Raw genomic sequence first — 20,765 nt, forward strand, 5'->3', positions numbered from 1 at the left:
TCTTGTGTTTGTGTAAATGACTTAGATTGAAAGTGATGAGATTTGTTCCAGCAGACGACTGAATTTAAATTCTGTTTTCTGAATTTGTATGGAATGATTGAATTTATTGAAGTTGAAACTGATTATAGAAATCAAACTCATGATGCTCTTACCAAGTTTTTATCCTATTAAAACCATATTGCATTGAAAAGTCCTAGATATTTAGTTTTCTTTAAGATATTAAATTGATACTGGACTCTTGATTTGTTCTGACTTGACTTGCTGTTCTACATTTAGACTTGAGACTTGACATTAATGACATGGACTTGACTTGGTAATCTACATTTGGACTTGTGTGCTCCCGTTACAGGAGCGCACAGAGAAAGAATGATATAAAGAATGACTTCAATTACTTTTCCTTCTTCAACTCGTTTCAGTCATCAGTGGAGGCAGAGAGGCTGAAAACTATTCGGTGTTTCACAGGAAAAAAACAAAAATTGGAGAAAAAATAGATAATACATTTGTATAGTATATAAAAATATTTTTGATAGATGATAATGTTGAGAGTGAAATCCATGATTAGCACTGTCATTTTTATAATAATCATTTCTAGTTTATAATAAAATTAAACTGTTCTTCATTTAGCAGAGAGACTTTGAGGCCTCTGCTGTAATCTGTTTTCATCTTTTTAAATAATAATTTAAAAAAGTATCCAACCAAAGGCAACTTGTAAACTCTAAAACAGTGAAGTATGTAAGGATCAATACAGCATACAGGATCCAATAAAAGTGAGGAAGGAAAGCAAAAAATACTAAATATATAGGCTAAAAAAGCAAAACAGAAAGATAACTACATTTAAAACAAATAAAAGTGAAAAGAGACAAATGTCAGAGGGACGCTGTAGTTTTTAAGGATTTATTTTAGTTTATTTTAGTCTTTTAGTTTTTTCATAAATGCAATAGACGTAAACTGAAGTCGTCTTTAAAAACAGTAAATGTGTGAATAGACTAAATGATTCAGCTTTTTAAGCACAAAAAAGAAACTATATGATGACTTTGATACAAGATAGAAATATAACATAATAAAATATATCATAATAAAATAAATGAGTAAGGTAATAACATATCAGCAGTCAAAGTGCAGGAGGCTTATGCAGGGAGGGTTTGAAAAATGTTTCTGTTTTTTTTTCTTGTTAATTGATCTTAAATATTGTAAAATATATTTTAGCTCTATTAAGAAGATACCAAGTCTTGACTGCCGTTTCAATCGATTTGTTCGTATGGCTAAACTAACGGATAATTAGTGGTAATATTAGTGACCTCGCGCCCCCTGCTGTCCCACTGGGCTCTGTGAATGTTCAACAACTTTCCAAACTTTCGTAAAATTTCAGACGTTTGTCAGATCCTATAAAACTTATTTTTCTGCGGTACGGACTCGGAAATCCCGGATCCATCATCTGGGCTTCACTTCCAATTAGTTTGGTTTGTAATTAATCGACAGCGACTTCCTGGTTTTCGTTTGGACGTGTTGACGTCACGCCGCAACGAGTCGCACAACCGCATTGTTGTTGGGGGAAGAGAAGCTAGGCTCGGACAGCCGCTGAGCTCTATCAGTTCTAAATAGGAGTATTAATGTACAGTCATATTAATAAATATTTATGCTGGTAAAAGAATCTAGTTTGAAGCCGACGCCGTCGCCCTGGATACTCGTCGGTGTCGTTCAAAACTGTAACATTAGCTCGAGCCGCGGCCACCGTTGGATGATCGGATTGAATGTGGATTTAACTGCCGCTTCGCAGGCCACATCGCCATTGCTTGCAAGCGCTGCTGTTTTTATAAGCCGAATTCACGAAAATACTAAGGTAAGTACAGTTTAACTTTATCCCCACGACTACGATTAGACCAATCGCTACGGCACAAACAGTTTTAAACATAAGGCCACCACGGGGTGTTTTAAGAAAATGCAAACTTTTTCAATCGAGGCAGTTTCTTGTTTTGTTGGTCGCCATATTTCCTCCCCCTAGTTAGGTTAGCTGGCTAGCGTTAGGACGGAGTGTCCTAATGCCTCAGCTGGCTACCAGAGAGGCCGCTCTTTTATGGGAAACCCCTTTCAGGTTGTATTTATATGTAGACCAGCGTTTGCTAGCCAAAGCAAGCTCATTTACTCACATTAAACCCATCTGTAGTCTACTTAACGCGAGCTAGCGTTGGCTATCAAACACATTGTTAAACTGCCCGCGGCGAGAGGCTGAATGAGCCAGAGCTGCGGCTAATGTTAGCTCATGTTAATCAACTAAAACCACATTTCAGTATCTTAGTCTGTGTAACTGAGCTGTCTGGATCCTCAGTTCACTTGGCGTGGAGCGCTGTGCTGCCAGCACATGTGTTTCATTCATCCACTGTACGTTATGTTCTTACAGTTAGTCTAACGTTACTGTTTCCGCCCCCTGTCCTTGCTAGCTACATTTGTTGTCACTGTTCTGCCAAGTGGATGCATTTGTTGCCATTACACAGAGGAAGGGTCGGCTTGGCGTTAACGTCAGGTACCAGCTGCATCTCTCAGTCACTCAAGTGAACATGCTAATGTTGTTAGCTAAAGCTATTTCTCTCATTCGTTTTTAGTTACTAAAGATAGAACTGGTTTGCAGCAACCCGGTGTTCTCCTCACAAATCAAATAAACACACCGCTTTGCTTTACCTGGCTGCCTAGTAGTGATGAAATTTATAGTTTTATTCAATTCCATATTGTAATGTGTATGCTAATCTCAGGTAATGACATCTCTGTGTAAACATGTTAAGTGCACAGCAATGTTCCTCCAAGGCAGAACAGAGGGTTAAGGCTGTTAATTATTGTTGCAAGTTCTATGGATGTATGTCAGAGAACAAAAACTAGTCAAAGTGGTGGTTATTGTTTAACAGGGTTAAGCTAAATAACACAAAAATGGTCAACAGATCAGCTATCAGTGAATCATCTACATTGCTGCAACATGAATTTGATTTTTCAGGGTTGTATAGGCCTCCGAGATGAGGAAAAAGGGTCGACATCACCGCGTGGCGACGCCGCAGAGGGCGTCCTCGCCTATCAAGCCTTCGCCCAACCGGGAAACCCTGACGTACGCCCAGGCTCAGCGCATAGTGGAGCTGGAAGTGGACGGTCGTGTGCATCGGCTCAGTATTTATGACAAGCTGGATGTCATCGCTGACGACGACCCGGTAGCCCAGGAGATAATGGAGTGCAACAGCAACAAGGAGAACAACGAGAAGCCCCAACAAGTCCTGGTGCGCTCTGTGCGCCTCAAAAACAATCAGCAGAAGAAGAACGCAGCGCTGACGGCCTCGCACGGCACCGGCACCCAGGGAAGCGGCAGCGCTCTCTTGGAACCCAAGTTCCGCACAGTGGAGTACAATCTACCGGTGGTGCCGCGAAGGCAGGCGGCGTATTATAAATACTCTGAGAGGACGGCGGAGGAGCTGGACGAGGAGGTGGAGTACGACATGGACGAGGAGGACTACGCCTGGCTGGAGCTGCTCAACGAGAAGAGGAAGAGCGAGGGCATCAGCCAGGTGTCCTACAACCTCTTCGAGTTCCTCATGGATCGCTTCGAGAAGGAGTCGTACTTTGCCACCCAGGGCCAGAGCGACCTGCGGTCGCTGGTGGACGAGGACGCCGTCTGCTGCATCTGCATGGACGGAGACGGCGCCGACAGCAACGTCATCCTCTTCTGCGACTCGTGCAACATCGCCGTGCACCAGGAGTGCTACGGCGTGCCCTACATCCCCGAGGGCCAGTGGCTGTGCCGTCACTGCCTGCAGTGTCCGTCGCGGCCCGCAGAGTGCGTCTTCTGTCCCAACCGGGGAGGAGCGCTGAAGAAGACGGACGACGACCGCTGGGGCCACGTGGCGTGCGCCCTGTGGGTCCCCGAGGTGGGCTTCTCCGACACCGTCTTCATCGAGCCCATCGACGGCGTCAGCAACATCCCGCCCGCCCGCTGGAAGCTCACCTGCTACTTGTGTAAAGAGAAAGGCGCCGGGGCCTGCATCCAGTGCCACAAGGTGAACTGCTACACCGCCTTCCACGTCAGCTGCGCCCAGAAGACCGGCCTCTACATGAAGATGGAGCCGGTCAAAGAGCTGACGGAGTCGGGCTCCGCGACCTTCTCCGTGAAAAAGACTGCCTACTGCTGCGTCCACACGCCCGAAGGCTGCGACAGGAGGCCGCTCAACATTTACGAGGAGGCGCACCCGAAAAACGGAGCTTGTCACAAGAGGGGGGAGAAAAGAGGGAGGTCGAGGTTAACAGGATGGCAGAAGAAGAGGAGTAAAAGAGCGGAGGCGGAGCCAGAGCCGGAGCCAGAGACGCCCGCCAACTCCGGTCCGAGTATCACAGCCTCAAGGTAGGGAAAAGGCCAACGGCCCAGCATGCATTTCTCACACTAATTAGTCAATACTGATCAATACCTAACTACAGCTTGTTGTGACAGGTGTGTGTCTCTCTCTCTCTCTCTCTCTCTCTCTCTCTCTCTCTCTCTCTCTCTCTCTCTCTCTCTCTCTCTCTCTCTCTCTCTCTCTCTCTCTCTCTCTCTCTCTCTCTCTCTCTCTCTCTCTCTCTCTCTCTCTCTCTCTCTCTCAGTTCAATTCCAATTTAATAAGCTGTATTGACATTAATGCATTACCAAAGCATCTTGATACAATGGAATAACAACAAATGACTAGTACTTAACTATACACATCTCCTGTCTCTTTCTTCTCTCTCTCTCTGTCTCTCTCTCTCTGTCTCTCTCTCTCTCTCTCTCTCTCTCTCTGTCTCTCTCTCTCTCTGTCTCTCTCTCTCTCTCTCTCTCTCTCTCTCTCTCTCTCTCTCTCTCTCTCTCTCTCTCTCTCTCGGTCTCTCTCTCTCAGTTTTGACACTATCCTGAACCAGGTGGCGGTTCAGAGGAAGCGGCCATTTGTGGAGCGGGTGCTGAGCTACTGGGTGCTGAAGCGACAGTCGAGGAACAACGTGCCGCTGATCCGGAGGCTGCAGTCCAACCCTCAGCCTCCCAAAGCCAAGCCGGCGGTCAGTCCTGTCGGGAAACCCGACACCTTTCTGCTTACACACACCTCACTCTGCTGCACTCCTGAAAATAGCCTGTCAGGGGATTCTTCTTTGTGGAACAATCGTCTAAGGCTGCATTTTATTATCATCATTTTCGTTCTTTTGAAGTGTTTTCATCACTTCATTTCTGTGTCTTGTCACTATGCAACTAAAGTAAACTGTGACAAAAGAAATTATTGCGTGTCTTTGGATGAATATTGCAATATGCATCGACACAGCTTTTTCAACATAATTTTGTTTTTCAGCACTAGAAAAAATACAACTTTTTTAATGAATTACATGCTGAGGATTTGCTTGGCTTGAATATAATTAAGGATTCTCTCCAACATGCAGCTTGATTTGTATGCCAGGGATTCTGCAAAGCCCCAGAGAGCGTTGTTTAGGATGCCGCCACACGCCTTTCCCTCTCAGAAAAAACTGCTGCCTCTTCGGATTTAGATATTGCAGTAGTCAACATTGCGGTGTGTGTATTGATTGATTGATTGATTGTACGGCCCCGCACTTGCCTCTTTGATACTCGGCAATATGCGTGCAAAGTGAAAACGCCTCTGTGAACGTTGTTGCTCGCAGGACTGCCGGCTGGAGACGAACCAGGCCCTGAAGGAGCAGCTGAAGGAGTGGCACCGCTTACGTCACGACCTGGAGCGAGCCCGCCTGCTGCTGGAGCTCATCAGGAAGAGGGAGAAGCTAAAAAGAGAGGAGGTAGAGTTTAGGAGAGAGGCGGAACCGACCCTCTAAACCTTTCTGAAACTTAACCCTGCCACAGTGGCTGGTGGATTCTAAAATTCACCAGCCACTTCCTCTGTTTTACCACTGAACCGAGTTTTGGAATAGAGGAACCTCTAAATCAGGGGTTTCAAACCATGAGCCATGCAGAGCCGACAGTCTGCAGGTTTTCACACCAACCAAACACTACAGCAGCTGGTTTCACTAATAATAATAAACTTTATTTGTATAGCACTTTTCATACAAGAAATGCAGCTCAAATTGCTTTACAACAAAGAAATTACATGCACCAAGTGCTTCACATAAAACTTGATAATAATAGTAAAAATAAGATAAAGGTGAGAATAGAATACATAGAATGCATATTCACATGAAAATAGACATAGAATGAGCATAAAAACAGAGATAGAATGCCATAATTAATGTAAAATAAGATGGAGAATAAAACCCACTTGATAATAATAGTAAAAATAAGATAAAAATGAGGAATGCATAACAGAAGATGGAAAATAAAACCCACTGAATAAAAATAGAGTACATAGAATGCATTAAAAAAAAAAGTGCAGCAGTGCATAAGTGTGAAGCAAAGTGCAAAAAAGAGTTTCAGGCCTGTATCAGGAAAGTCAGAGCTAGTTAAAGTTTTTAGCTTGCTTTTAAAAATACTGACTAACAACCTTCAACCAGAGAGGAAGGAGCTAACCGGTGAAACCAGCTGCTGTAGTGTTTGGTCGGAGTGAAAACCTGCAGGCTCTCGGCCCCGCATGGCTCATGGTTTGACACCCTGCTCTAAATGATGGCTGGTTCTTTGCCTGAAGTAGAGTACATGATTTATTTCCAACTATTTATTTCCAACTATTTTACCAGCCGAGCAGAAACACTAACCAGCCGCATCCAAAGGTTACCAGCATTTGGCTTTTGACCGGTGTTTACGTCCCACCCTGTTAACATGTATTGAAGCACTGTGTTTCCATTAGTGCTGAATCGATAAGTCGATCTACAGAAAATGAACCGATTACAAGTTTGATAATCATTTGTGAAGCTGGTTACAGCTTCACAAATGCCAAGATTTGCTGCTTTTCTCTGTTTCGTTTCATTGTGAAATGAATACTTTGGGTTTTTTTGGCTACTGGTCAGACTTCAGAAGAAATTTGAGGAATCAGTTTGGGCTCTGGTAACTTGAGATGGGCATTTGTCATAATTTTTTTTACAGTTTATATATAAATGATAAATCGCAAAAATAATCAATAGATTAATTGATAAATTAAAATAACCATTAGTTGCAGCCCTAGTTTCCATATAGACATATTTGAACACATGGTGTGTTTCCCCGCAGATGAAGCTCCAGCAGTCTGTGCTGGAGGTGCAGCTCACTCCCTTCAACATCCTGCTGAGAGCCGTGCTGAGCCAGCTGCAGGAGAAAGACTCGTACCGGATCTTCGCTCAGCCCGTCAGCACCAAGGAGGTCAGCGGGGGTTTCTGGGAGATCGATCGAAGCAGAAGATCTTGTAACCGGCAGCAGCTTTTGAGAGTTTATAATTGTACAAGTTGCTTTGTTTACGGATAAGTTAATTCATGTCGCCACCTAGGCAGTAGGTTGCTCTGCAGGAGTGAATTTCAACCAAATGTGTCATCGATGCCCAAGAGACTGCAGGTTTCCATTCCAACCAAACACTGCAGCAGCATTCATCCAGAGAGGAGGAGCTGCCCAGTGAAATCATCTGTAGTGTTTAGTTGTAATGAAAAGCTGCAGGCTCTTGGGGGTCCATGGCTCATCTCTGTTCTCTAGTCCAGTGGTTTCCAAACCTAGACCTCGGACTGCTGTTCTCTGTGTAACCAGGTGGCTAATCGCAGTTAATTGTATTCACCTTGCATCCCAGGTGTAAAATAGTTGCTGATTAGATGGTTAGAATGAAAACCAGCAGGGCTCTGGGTCCCAAGGACCGGGATTGAAAACCACTGCTGTAAACCACATGAAGTGAAAAACAACCTAAGTGAAGCCGCTAACTAGAGAAATCTCCAGTGAGACGACCCGGGCCAAAGAATGTACAAAAATAATGCCTAGAGGTAATTTGCGCTCAAAATCCTGAAATAACTTGTCTTTATTCCTCCTGACGGTAGTTTATTATTCTCGCACCCGGGGGCAAAAACATTTCAGTTGACATCATCTTTATCACAAATTGGCATGCTGGTGAATTCAAACAAGGCACAGTCACAATTCGCCACTAATTCTATATTTTTTGTCAACCTTCTGAAATTTTATGGAATCTGTTTGAGCATTTGGCTAGAAATAACGCAATGCAGCCAGAATAAAAAAAAAAAAAAAATAATAATAATTCAGCTCACATCAGTCCTCCACATGAACCTCTCTTGGTGTCTTTCAACAGGATGCCTAGGCAGGTTAAAAAGTCTAGAATAGTGGTGGAAATTAATGTGACCAAGGCTGGAAATGTAAAAACAGGTCAAGAAAAATAATGTTAGACAATGTTAAATCTCTTGTTCAGTCCTAACACACACACACAATAACACACATTTTTTAAATCGTAGCTTTAAGTTGATGTTCCTGATGTTCCTCCCTCTCTCTTCAGAGGAACAACAGCTCAGATTTTTTTGTTTCAGGAGTCTTTAGCTCCTCCTCTCTGACTCGTTCGCTGTCGTCTCCAGGTTCCCGACTACTTGGATCACATCAAGAAGCCCATGGACTTCTCCACCATGAGGAGGCGGATCGACGCTCACGACTACAGGAGCCTGGAGGAGTTCGAGGCCGACTTCAACCTCATCATCGCCAACTGCATGAAGTACAACGCCAAGGACACGTTCTTCTACAAGGCGGCGTTGCGGATGCAGGACCACGGCGGCGCCATCCTCAGGAAGGCCAGGAGGGACGCCGAGCGAGTCGGCTTCGACTTCCCCAGCGGGCTGCATCTCCCCGAGACGCCGAAGCAGGAGCCGCCTCCACCTTTCTCCTGGGAGGACGGTAAGACGGCAGCGTCCCAAAACCCACCAACTGCTCTCGCTATTTCACCGGCCAGCTGGATTTTTAGAACAGGATTGGACCTCCAGATTGTGGTTGCTGTTGGAGTGTCGTACCAGTCACAGATGGCCGGTGTTATTTTACCACCATGTCACTTATCTGCTTAAAAGTGTCATACTCAGATTATTTGCATGTGCACCATGATTCTCTCCCACTGAACTCAACTGTCTGACTCGCCTGAAAGTAGAGAGCAGTGTCACATCAGTGATGTGTGCACCGATCTGCAATCCAGTTCAGTGTTACAAAACAGTAAAGGTACTTTCTAAAGGAAAAACATGAAGTGAAGACAAATAAGTGTTTTTTTCCTCTTCAGTGGTACAACTGGAGTTATATCAGGAACTGTAACTGCGCATATGAGGCGTTAATTTCCAACATTGATCTTGCAGTATCTCTAAAATATAGAGGATCCTGTCTGTTAAAGTGCTATTTAGCAACCAAGAACTTCAGATACTTATTATTTAGAAAGTACCATGACCCTCCGCCCTCCGCTGCTGCCAACACTAGGGATGGGCATTTTAAGTAATTTCAATATTCGAGTACTCGCATTAAATTATTATAGAGTACTTGAGTACTCGCAAAAAAATAAACTAACGTAAGAATATGGTCCGAAATTAACACCCAAGCAAAAATGCGGGTAGGGGTCCGTGTCCGACTGGAAACACACAAGCGGAACCAAAGTTTGGCTAACACTAAACAGTTAATTTCGTAGGCTACAGGCCTGTAAGAATATCTATTACTATCTAATGCTTTCACATTTATGTAAATTGGCCAACAACGGAAATCAAGTGCAATTTGAAATTCATTTATTGAACAGCCAGGCTTGAATTAGCCTATTAAACCATAAATTCAAAGTTAACTTAAGTTACAGGCAGAATGGCGACCAGGCACGTTACAGGCTGTAACGTTAGATCCTGTAACGATGCGTGCGCATTAGAGCTGCAACGATTAATCGATTAATCGATTAGTTGTCAACTATTAAATTAATCGGCAACTATTTTGATAATCGATTAATCGGTTTGAGTAATTGTTTAAGAAAAATAAGTCAAAATTCTCTGATTCCAGCTTCTTAAATGTGAATATTTTCTGGTTTCTTTACTCCTCTATGACAGTAAACTGAATATCTTTTGGGTTGTGGACAAAACAAGACATTTGAGGACGTCATCTTGGGCTTTGGGAAACACTGATCCACATTTTTCACCATTTTCTGACATTTTATAGACCAAACAACTAATCGATTAATCGAGAAAATAATCGACAGATTAATCGACAATGAAAATAATCGTTAGTTGCAGCCCTAGTGCGCATATCTGTCATTTTTGCTAGCAGTCCCGTCCAAAAAATGTAAACTTTTAATATAGAACCGGGTCAATTTACGTGAATATTTATTATATACATATATGGGGTTTTTTTACATAGCAAAAAAAAATGCTAGTACTTATCGAGTGTCTCCCTTAACAGTTACAGTTACAATGTAATATAGGCAATTCAGGAACAAAACCTAAACAAAAGTTAAATAAATGAAAAACGGGTTAATGAATATAAAAAGAAAAAGAAACGGGTCGTAGTGTAAGAAGGTAGAAAGTAAAAGCTAAGGAAAAAGGAGAGAAGGCAGAAAAAAAGAATAACAGTGAAAGAGTATGCGATCAATAGTATAGTGTATCTGGTTTTGACCCCCCCTCCCTCTCTGCTGCAGTGGACCGGCTGCTGAACCCGGCCTTCCGGCAGCGGATGCCCCTGGAGGAGCAGCTGAAGGAGCTGCTGGAGAAGCTGGACCTGAGCACAGCCATGAAGCACAGCCCGTCCCGCAGCAAGAGGCTCAAGCTGCTCAAAAAGACCATCATGGAGGTTCGCAGCGAGATGGCCCCGAAGAAGTCCCTCCCCCCGCCCCCGCCCCCGCCCCCGCGCCCGCGCCCGCGCCCGGAGCCCAGCCCGCCCCCCGCAGAGCCAGAGGAGAAACCACTACCCGAACCCCCGACCGGGCCCAGCACGCCACAGGAGGGTACGTGGTGTTCACACTGTTCCCAGGGTTCACTCCTGTCCTGGGACTCCCGGGTTATCGTGGGATTTAGAGAAGCTGTATTCCAGACAGAGGAAGTTGAGAATTTGATATGTGTTTTACAGCTTCTTTCACACAGTGGTTTTCAGGTGTTTCAGTTGTAAAACTGGACTGTTCACCATTTTTAAAGCTGAAAAACAACATAAACTGGTGGTCAGTAGAGCGCATACCTCCACCAACGATATACAGTTGTCAAGATATGAGCTGAAAAACAACATTAACAGACCTGGGACCACGTTGACAAAATTGATGATTGGTCTTAAGATGGATCTTAATAAGTTACCGAAGCAGTTGTTTTAGGAAGTTCTTCTTTTTTTCACTTTAGTTTTTATTGAGTTCAACATTTATAAACATGTAAAACCAACAGTTAAATATGTACACAAACAAAATGAGAGAAAAGAGAACAAAAAGGGGTTTTTTTTTGTTTGGGAGTTATATTCTCAGTAGTCCGTCCATTCTCACAGTTTCATCCACTAAATCAGTTGTCTTCGTCGCTGCTTTGGGTCCTGAATCACGTCCATTTCTCCCACTTTTCTTAAAGTGCTTCTTGCAATCTCAAACGATATGTCAGTTTTTCCATTATGTAGATTTCCTCTACTATCTCTATCCATTGTTCCTGAGTAGGGGGATCCACTTTACCCCATTTCCTTGTGATAGCTTTTTTACTAGCTATTAATAGGGCTGGGCGATATGGACCAAAAATCATATCTCGGTATTTTTAGGCTGAATGGCGATACACGATATATATCTCGGTATTTTCTACGAAGTGGGCTAAATGTTCAGTTGTAAGTCAAAGCCACATGTGAGATGTCACAAGCACTTTCATTAAAACAAGACTGTGATCAAAATAAAATGCAAAGACAGGGTTTCCTTCCCTGTTTTAGAACAGTCTGGTAAGTTCAGAAAATGACATCACTTTATTGTAATGCAGCCTTTAAAACCAGGAAAAGACAACACTTATGCCATATCACGATATTACGATATCCAAAATCTAAGACGATATCTAGTCTCATATCACGATATCGATATAATATTGATATATCGCCCAGCCCTAGCTATTAACAATATTTTGACCAGATACCTATCCCTTATTTGTACATTTTCTTCAGTAAGATTGCACAAATAGAGTACCATGTAGCTCATAGGGATATCATATCCTCGTATCTTTTGCAAAAGTTTGTATACCATTTTCCAAAACATTAATATTTTGTGGCATTTCCAAAATATATGTGAGTGATCTGCATCCAATGCTCCACATTCTCTCCAGCATGGTAAATTTATGTTTGAATATTTACTCTTGTTTTAGGAAGTTCTTAAGAATGCTCCCAAGTGCATTTCCCCCGTATTTCTTAACATGTCTCATCTCTAACTTCTCAGATAGGGCCTACCTAGCAACCACGATGTGAACAGGCATAAAAGGACTGAAAAGTAATATATGAGTAATTCATAGAGGCGTTGACGACATTAACGCACTCTGTCTGCTAGCTATAGTTATATAACCTTTGCTGGTTTGAAAATTTCAATTCACTCGTGCGACCTGAGACGTTAATGGTCGTTCCCCTTAACCAACCTCTGCAGTGTAAGCTCTTCAACAAGCTAAGCTTAACAATAAAGTGTTAAGCTAAAAATGTAAGATACAGTTAAGTAAAACAATTCATACTTTGAAACTTAATTGTCTGAAATGTGCATTTAAATGAATGAATTTACAAGCTTACCATGTCATTGCAACAATTTTAAGATAAGTGGAAGGTAGGGCTGGGCGATATGTTTGAAATCAATATCATGATAATCATAAGGATTTTTCTCAATATCAATATATATCAAAATATTGTTCATGTATGCAAAATCATGTTAAATAATCAAATTAATATTCATTTCATTGAACCGAATGGTAATGTTAGGTGTGGTGTCAAACAAAACAGAAATCTTCAAATAATATTCCTACCATACCTCATTTTATCAGAGTTTTTAAGTAAAATTTGCTTGTCATCATCAATTTAGACAGCAGAAATGTGTGTCACGATATTAAAATATCTTCATATCATCTCGATATGATTCCACTGAAAGACGATAAACGATAATATTGAATTATCGCCCAGCCCTAGTGGAAGATTATCTAAATGTTAAGAAAGAATTTAAGAAGAAATATGAGTAGTAGTACCAGCTGCTAGAGCCATATTTTGATTAGCTCTGATCAGTTGCTGCGTGGGAGAGAACGTCACATCAAACTGATCACAGAATTTTGTTATTGTAAAGTTTCCTTGTACACATGCAAACCTTCATGTGTCGTATGCTCTGTGGGTTGTGCTGAAGTAAATCCTGCTAATATTATCTGTTTCCTCATTTTACAGAGGAAAAGTCTTTACCTCCGCCAAAGCTAGAGCCATTAACCTCGCCGCCGCAGGTCGACAGTTCACCCAGCGACTCGGACCCGCCCGCTCTCAAGCCCGTCGAAGCCGGCGCGGACGAGACTCCGATGGACGTGGAGGGCGACAGCGACACCCAGACAGCTACCTCAGTCCCCCCGGACGCTCCCAACGGGCACGCTCCAGACCCGCTGCTCACCGACAGTGACCTTGGCGTCGTGGCCACCTCCGTGCTCTCCGAAGCCTCCGGCGCCGGCAACCGACGGACCAACGTGCTTTTCCGCAAGTCCAAGAGCGTCAGCCCGCAGAAACCGCCCAAGATGGTGGAAGCGCCGCCGGTTTCCCCGCCGCTGGGCACCAAAACCTTCCTGTCGGTCGTGATTCCTCGGCTGGAGACGCTGCTGCTGCCCAGGAAACGAACCCGCAGCACCAGCGCAGACGGCGAGGAGGAGGAAGAGGAATCCCCCATCAAACGCCTCGGCACAGGTACGTCCTCACGGTACTGCCGCCAAAACACCAAACTGGTCTTCTGTGGCAGCATGAACCCAGGTGTGGTGGTTTAGTTTCCAAAACTTGGCTGCTGTGGTTTAGTTTCCAAAACTAAACCACAGCAGGAAGAAAATCTGAAAAGGTAATCTAAAGTTTAACCAAAAGGTTCTTCTTTCTTTCTTTGCACAACCGTATGCGTCAGGTGCGTCGGAGGAGAAGGAAAAAGTAGAAATTTGTAGATTCCCGCACACTGTCTTCACTTACAAGAATTTTATTGAATGACACATTTTTGGCATGTGACCTTCGTCACCTAACCTTCGTTAGGTCACAGACTGTGTGGGAGTCTACCGATTTCTAATCTAAAATGATGTGAAATAAATTGTTTTAAAAAGAAATCATTTTACAAGTAAACTTTGTTTTAGATATTTTCCCATTAGATAGCCATTGAGAGGAACAGAAACTTTAAAGTGTTTTCCATTGGACATTTTTGTCGACGCACTTCCCCAGCTCTCACATGTTGGCAGCAAAACAGCATGGTCGTACAGATGGAGCACATGATTATCTTCATCTGTCATGTGTCATCTGGAGCATAATTTCTGCTAAAGTATAAGGCAGACTTCATTTTCATCCAAGCTTTTACAAGATTGTTTGTGAGAACTTAATATCAACAATAGTAAATGTAATTTAAGAAACTCAACAAAATGGAGTTCCAGTTGTTGAGAAACGAAAGGTTCACGCTGTTTCGCAAATTGGGAACGCCATGCAGCACCACCTGTCAGTGATGCTAGCAGATCAGTGTAACCCGGGTCGAGCGGGAAATCTGCATGTTTGTTGTCATTAGGAAACAAGGTGAATTTTTACAAACGTTCTCTGATCCTTCCAGGAATAGCCAACGGGTTTGTGGTGGAGGAGGAAAGCATGACCGCTCCCCGGCTGCTGGAGCCTCGCCGCCGCTGTGCCTCCGAGTCGAGCATCTCCTCCAGCAGAAGCGTCCTCTGTAGCACAAGGTATGTTCACACGCCCGAGCCCTGCTGGGCCTGCATGCTCTTTTTGCATCACATATTTACACCGATTCACCCCTGAGAACCGCTCGGTACGACCCCTGTCTTCTTCTGCTTCCGTAGGCTAAGTGAGAATCTTTCTCCTCGTCTCTTTCAGCACCGTCATCGTGCCAAAAAGTGGCAAGGGGAGGCCGGCGGTGGCGCGGCGGAGCACTGTGGACGATAAGAATAATCTAATCACCTGTATCGAGAACGGGGAGTTCACCAAAGCAGCTAAGATTGCATCAGGTGAGCGGGGCAGTGGTGCTGACGTCCAGTGACACAACCTCAAAATAGACATTCAGCAGGAAATGTCATCTAAATGTGTGTTACCAACAGTGAAATGGCATGTTGTCTGTTTTGACTGGTCAGGTCTTCTCTCTTCTCTTCACCTCCTGACTAAATTGGGAATTCTTAAGTTCAGCCCTAACTCATTAAACATGAAGCTATATAGAAATACTAAATATGTTTATCTGCCAGCATGCATTTGGTTTTTTTCTTACATCCCCTTTTCTACTGCCTGTATGGCATGTGGCTGCTGCACTAATACAGCTTACATCACTGGTTCTTAAACTGGGGTCCAGGGAGCCCCTGGGGTCCCCGAGGGAGTCATCAGAAACCCAAAGAAGCTGCAGTTTTAAGCATTTAAATACCTTTTATTTACCGGTCCACCTGATGTGATGTAACTACGGCTTGTGTTATTGAACTCGGCTGAACATCCATGGTGGATAAATTTTGTCTGTGGCTGGAAGGTTTGTCTGGTGGACCGGCCATCTAGACAGGTATCAGTCTTTGTTTGGATCTCCCATGGCAGAAAGGACCGAGCTTATCATGGTCACTTGTCTGATCTGTAGCTAGGTTGTATAAAGTGCATCTGTCATGCCACCAAAAAACAATTATGGAATGAAGGTAAGTATTTTTTTTAAACCTATTTTAGTAAGAGATGATGTCATAGCTAGCAACAAAGTTGGAGACAGCACAAGCATAAACAAATGTCTCCCAAAGGTGACAAATCCTAACTACAAACTGTGCCTTCACTTTTGCGGGTGATTACCTTCAACTTTGTGTGGTTAAGACAATAATAGAATGAATACAGAGAACTCAATCAAATTCTGATACAGTTCTCAGTCAAATTAGTGTCTATTTGGGGATCCTCAACATAAAATTTACCCTCTTTCTTTTTTTTAGCCACTCCCACCAGCATGCAATGGTTTTCTATAAAATCATGAGAGAGTGTGACAGCGACAGTTACAGTGCAGTACTGTAACTTTAAACTTTATTAAAAAAAACAGAAACACATTTTGTCACACTCTGTACAGTGCAGTGTCCCTCTGGTTCAGTATGGGTGTGATAAGGCACCCAAAATCTATCTGCTGCTCTCCTCCACAAACAAAAGACCTGATCAGATGAACGGGTGCCGATACTGCACCATAACCATAGTGGGGGAAAACCCCTTTCATTTCTCTGTATGCTAACAATGTCTTCATGGGTTTTGTTTAAGGTTTCAATTACAGACGTTATTTTATGTTTTGACACCGTTTAACCAAATGACCTCGACTTAGAAGCCTGGAGGCAGCAAGTGTCAGCCTGCCACAACATCTACACCCATAAATTGGCCTCTTTCTAAAGGCAAATTTATGGTTTCTGCGGTGTGCCCGGTGTTCACGGTGCAGAGGGTCCGCACCGAGCTCCGCGCTCCTCTCAAAAAATGAAACTCTGCGAAGGCCTCCGCAAACGCCGCAGTCAGTTCAGAGGCTATGATTGGTTAAAGGAATAGTTCACCCAAAAATTAAAATTCTGTCATCATCTCCTCCCCCTCATGCCAAATGAAACACAGGTGAAATGTGTTAGTCCATATAACACACAGGGAGGTTGCCAGCAACTTGGTAGCAGCCTTCTCCAAAACAACTGAAGTCAATGGGGACCTGTTCTTTAGAGCTCCAAAACAAAAACAGCTAAACAATCACACTGTGAATAGAAAGACCTATACACCATTATTTGTTGCAAATCAATCAGCTGTAGTTAAGGTTTGCACTAAATGATGGTGTAAATATACTGTAGGTCTTTTTGGAACTCTGAAGAACTGGTCCCCACTGACTTCAGTTGTTTTGGAGAAGGCTGCTATGGAGTTGTGCTGCAGCCTCCCTGTGTGTTATATGGACAAACTTCACCTGAGTTTCAACTGGCGTGAGGGGGAGGAGATGATGACAGGATTTTCGGGTGAACTGTTCCTTTAATGGTTGCTATGTTAGTTGGTTACCATGGAAGTAGTCTAATCGAGCCAACTGACAGCTGACAACAGGCAAAAGTGGACAATCGGAGGAGATTCTGCGCTCTCCACAAACACCGCGCTGCTACCGTATTTACCATAAAATGCTGTGGCTCTTTGGAGAGAACGGTCTGCCGTGAACACCGGGCACACCGGGCACACCGCAGAAACCATAAATTTGGCTTAAGGCTGCACAATTAATTCTGTTTAATCACATGCCACAAATACAGTGTTCAAGATGTTGATACATAATTCAAAATGCGCAAATCAAGACTAGCGACCGTGTTCACAAAATCAAGCAAAATAATAATTTTAGCCGTAATTGTGCAGCTATTTCCTTTTCATTATTCATCAGTAGCTCATCCTTCCTTACCTGTTACTAACAACAGAGCGGCTGCTCTCTACATCCACTAATCACAATACTACTTATGTCATAAAACAGATTAAAACGGGATACTGTCCCTTCTGGTACTGTGCCAGTGTGTGAGCATATTGTGTCTGTATGTCTTATCTTAGGCCTGTGTGTGTGTTGTGTGTGTGTGTGTGTGTTGTGTGAGTGTTGATGTCACCCCCTGTCCTGAATGCATGGCTCTTATTTTTAGACTAGTTGTACTCTCTGTCTGTTGCAGTGAACCCCCTGTAACTTGCTTGTCGTTATTCCTGCTCCCATAGAAGTTGGCAGCGGGAATGTATGGATGCCCACTAGTGCCTCACCATTTGTTCTGGAACCTCTTAAGCTAGTTTGGGCAAAATGTAGTGGATATCCGTCCTACCCTGCCTTGGTGAGTGAGTGTGCGCACGTGTTCCCCGAGACCCCTGGCCGTCTCTCTCTGTGTCTCATTACCCATTATTACATTTCTCTCATCGTCAGTGGTGTAGCTCGTGTTTTGTGCTCACACCCATGCAGGACTTTAAGCTAGCGAGTCGTGGACCGCTTGAGTGCGAGTTGCGGAGTCCGCCGGGTCGCTTAGAGCGCTCCGGCGGGACTCGGGCGTGCATGCGTGTGTCTCTGAGTGCGGCCGGTGCCAGGATACTCATACTGCTTCATCCGGTCCGGGCCGCCTCACTCAGTCTCCGCCCCTCTCGCTTTTTTTATCCCTCACAGATCATGGACCCCAGAACGCCGAAGACGGGGTGTCAGCACAACGGGGTGTCGCTGCCCCGGCCCCCGCCGGACGTTCTCAGGGTCGGAGAGCAGATGCAGTACAAGTCCGCCGAGAAACTCTTCCTCGTCCACTTCTTCGACAGCAAGCGCAGCTGGTGAGGAAGACTCCGTCAGGTTCAGTGTTCGTCTGAGCGAAGCCGCCGTCCGTAACTTCAGCCTTTCACTTTCTGCATCTAGAGAACAGCTGATCAATAGTGACCACATTTAGCTTGTTTTGCTGGCATGGAAAAGTTGGCTGCAACTGCCAGTCATGTGTTGGCACGGCTGTATGTCCCACTTATTGCTGCAATAGTAGTGTTACCAGTAGCAATCAACTATCTCAAATCAGCAACTGGATTACAGAACAGATGTGGTTGCTACAGATTTGAACACAGGGTTTCATTTTAAAAAATCTACAGTATGTCAGAAACAAGTGAAACTTTTCATTTTCATTAGATGGCGGCAACATTGATCCATCAGATCGAGGCAGAAGAACAGGAAGCTTTGCTCATAACGGAGCTGCTTGATAGAAAAAATAAGAAACAGACTCTGCTGTATAAATTCAATAGGAAACTGAGCTGGAAACCTCCAGTCATCCCAACGCTCCACCAGGCTTTCTCTGTTTTATCTTTGTTTCGGTCGGACCGTCGTCTCTGTGTTCGCCGCTGGTTTTTACAAAACAAACGTAGGAACGCCTCTGATTGGCTGAACGGACGCTGACAGATCCGTCCGTCCAGAAAAAGTTCAGCTGGTTGAACTTTCTGTCCGTCAAAACGGACGGAAATCTGACAGACGGAGCGTCATCAGTCCTGTCTGACAACAGACGGCTCTCATTAGAAATGAACAGTCAGACAGCGAATCGGTGTGGCTGCCGCCTTACTCTATAATTTCAGAAAATATAGATGGCTCCATCCTGACAAACATGAGTACTTTGTAATCATGATCAAGAAGGTGTCACTTTACAGACAGACATCTAATTTAAACTGGTCTAGACATCTTGGACCAAATTCTTCAAATAGCAATCAGACTCCATAAGCCACTAAATTATCAACAGCGAGGCTTCAGCTTTGAGCTAAATCATCATCGCATGCTAATCTTAAAGCTTTTCTCTCCTCAGGCAATGGCTTCCTAGGTCCAAGATGGCTCCCTTTGGGATCCACAAGACGGTTGACAAAATCAAGCTGACGGAGGGCCGTTCCTCCTGCATTCGCAAAGCCGTGCGGGACGCCTTCAACCGAGCCATGAGCCACCTGGAGCGGGTCGAGGACCGAAGCCCCGCCTCCGAACTCCAGCTCCTCCCACCTCCTCCTTCGTCCCTTCAGCTCCTTTCGTTTACTTGATACCACAACAGTAACAGTCTGAGTATTTCTGCCTTGTACGCACAACACACTCACATGCTACACGCACGCACACTCGTCGTGTTTACCGTTGTCCTTCAACCTGATTTGGAGCGATCGAGCTTTTCACCAGGGAAGACGACCCCCTCCTCCCCCCCCCTCCCCCACACCTTTGTTGTTGTTTTTTTAAATACTGTAGCTTGGGACGCATCATCGAAGTTTTGTTAAAGAGCTATGCAACTGAAACTCAAGCAACTCGGTTAGCGGGTGCAAAAAGATTTAAAATAAAAATCCTAATCACATACATGGGCTGTGAGGACCGACTTTGGGGAAAAAAAGTCACGGGTCTAACCTGATGAATGTGCCAGAGGTTGACCTCTGACCTCCTTACATGTGCTGCAAGACTGCTGCGACTCCCACTGCCATGATTACCCCCCCACCACCCCCTCAACCTCCACCCATCCACCCACCCCCCACCCCCCACCCCCCCCAATCTCTTGGACAGCAGCAGCCCCTGTATTTTTACCCTGTAAATATCCTGTACAAGGCCTGACACTAATTTATTCAGATTCTCGGTTTGTTTTTTGGTACAGCGTGTTCACGTTCCAGATATTTATACTGTCGGAGGCGATTCATGTCGGCACTAAAAGGTGCCTGGTTTTTCTGCTGGTGCTATCTATTTCCCCTGCGGTCTCGACTCTTTAACGAGCGCGACTTGCAGCGGAGTATGAAAAAAAAAAAACATGCATACTGTATTGAACATGTATTTGTTTTTATTTCAGTTCCTTTTTTACGGTTTTTGTAAGTTATTGAGTTCTCAAGCTTCCCTTTGGCATTAACATGTTTTGTGTGTGTGTGTGTGTGTGTGTCTTTTTTTTACCTGAATGTTTTTACTGGACTTTTGGTTTTTTTTTTGTTTTTTTTTGGTTTGTACATATTTATATAAAATCTATATAATTGTATACTTCCAGATGCTCTCAATGTTTAAATTGCCTAAAGTGCATCATTCACACCGAAACCAAAAAAATTGCTGCCCACGTTTCCCACTCATTTTTTTTTACAGTTCTGTTTTGTTTGATTTTTTTTTTTTTTTTTTGCCTTTTCTGTGTGGTGTGATGAGTTGAAATAACCTTAAACGTCTTGTCACAGAATGATTTTTTTGACCCGTGTTACAGGGACCTAAACTACCGAGTCAACTGTAGGAGAATGTGCCTGTACTAATTTATTGTAAAGG

General features: G+C 44.0%; 1 protein-coding gene across 2 annotated transcripts; it reads left to right on the top strand.

Moving 5' to 3' along the window:
• Nucleotides 1-1,560: 1,560 nt before the first annotated feature.
• Nucleotides 1,561-19,972, top strand: LOC139643911 (bromodomain-containing protein 1-like). 2 transcript variants are annotated; one of them, XM_071519212.1, is made up of 13 exons: nt 1,561-1,840; nt 2,984-4,372; nt 4,878-5,034; nt 5,644-5,775; nt 7,133-7,261; nt 8,461-8,773; nt 10,524-10,829; nt 13,238-13,738; nt 14,625-14,748; nt 14,900-15,030; nt 17,723-17,832; nt 18,156-18,310; nt 19,312-19,972. In XM_071519212.1, the coding sequence occupies exons 2-13, from the start codon at nt 3,003-3,005 to the stop codon at nt 19,532-19,534; spliced, it is 3,651 nt and encodes a 1,216-aa protein (XP_071375313.1). In that variant the 5' UTR covers nt 1,561-1,840; nt 2,984-3,002; the 3' UTR covers nt 19,535-19,972. The 2 variants fall into 2 exon arrangements, with proteins under 2 accessions (XP_071375313.1, XP_071375322.1); XM_071519221.1 differs by lacking the exon at nt 17,723-17,832 and having other exon boundaries at nt 19,312-19,422.
• The last annotated feature ends 793 nt before the right edge of the window (nt 19,973-20,765 follow it).

Source organism: Centroberyx affinis, unplaced genomic scaffold (genome assembly GCF_046629955.1).
Source record: "Centroberyx affinis isolate AG114_WGS23_722 - 3 ecotype Tasmania unplaced genomic scaffold, CSIRO-AGI_Caff_v1 ptg000057l_1, whole genome shotgun sequence".
In the NCBI taxonomy this organism is placed as follows: domain Eukaryota; kingdom Metazoa; phylum Chordata; class Actinopteri; order Beryciformes; family Berycidae; genus Centroberyx; species Centroberyx affinis.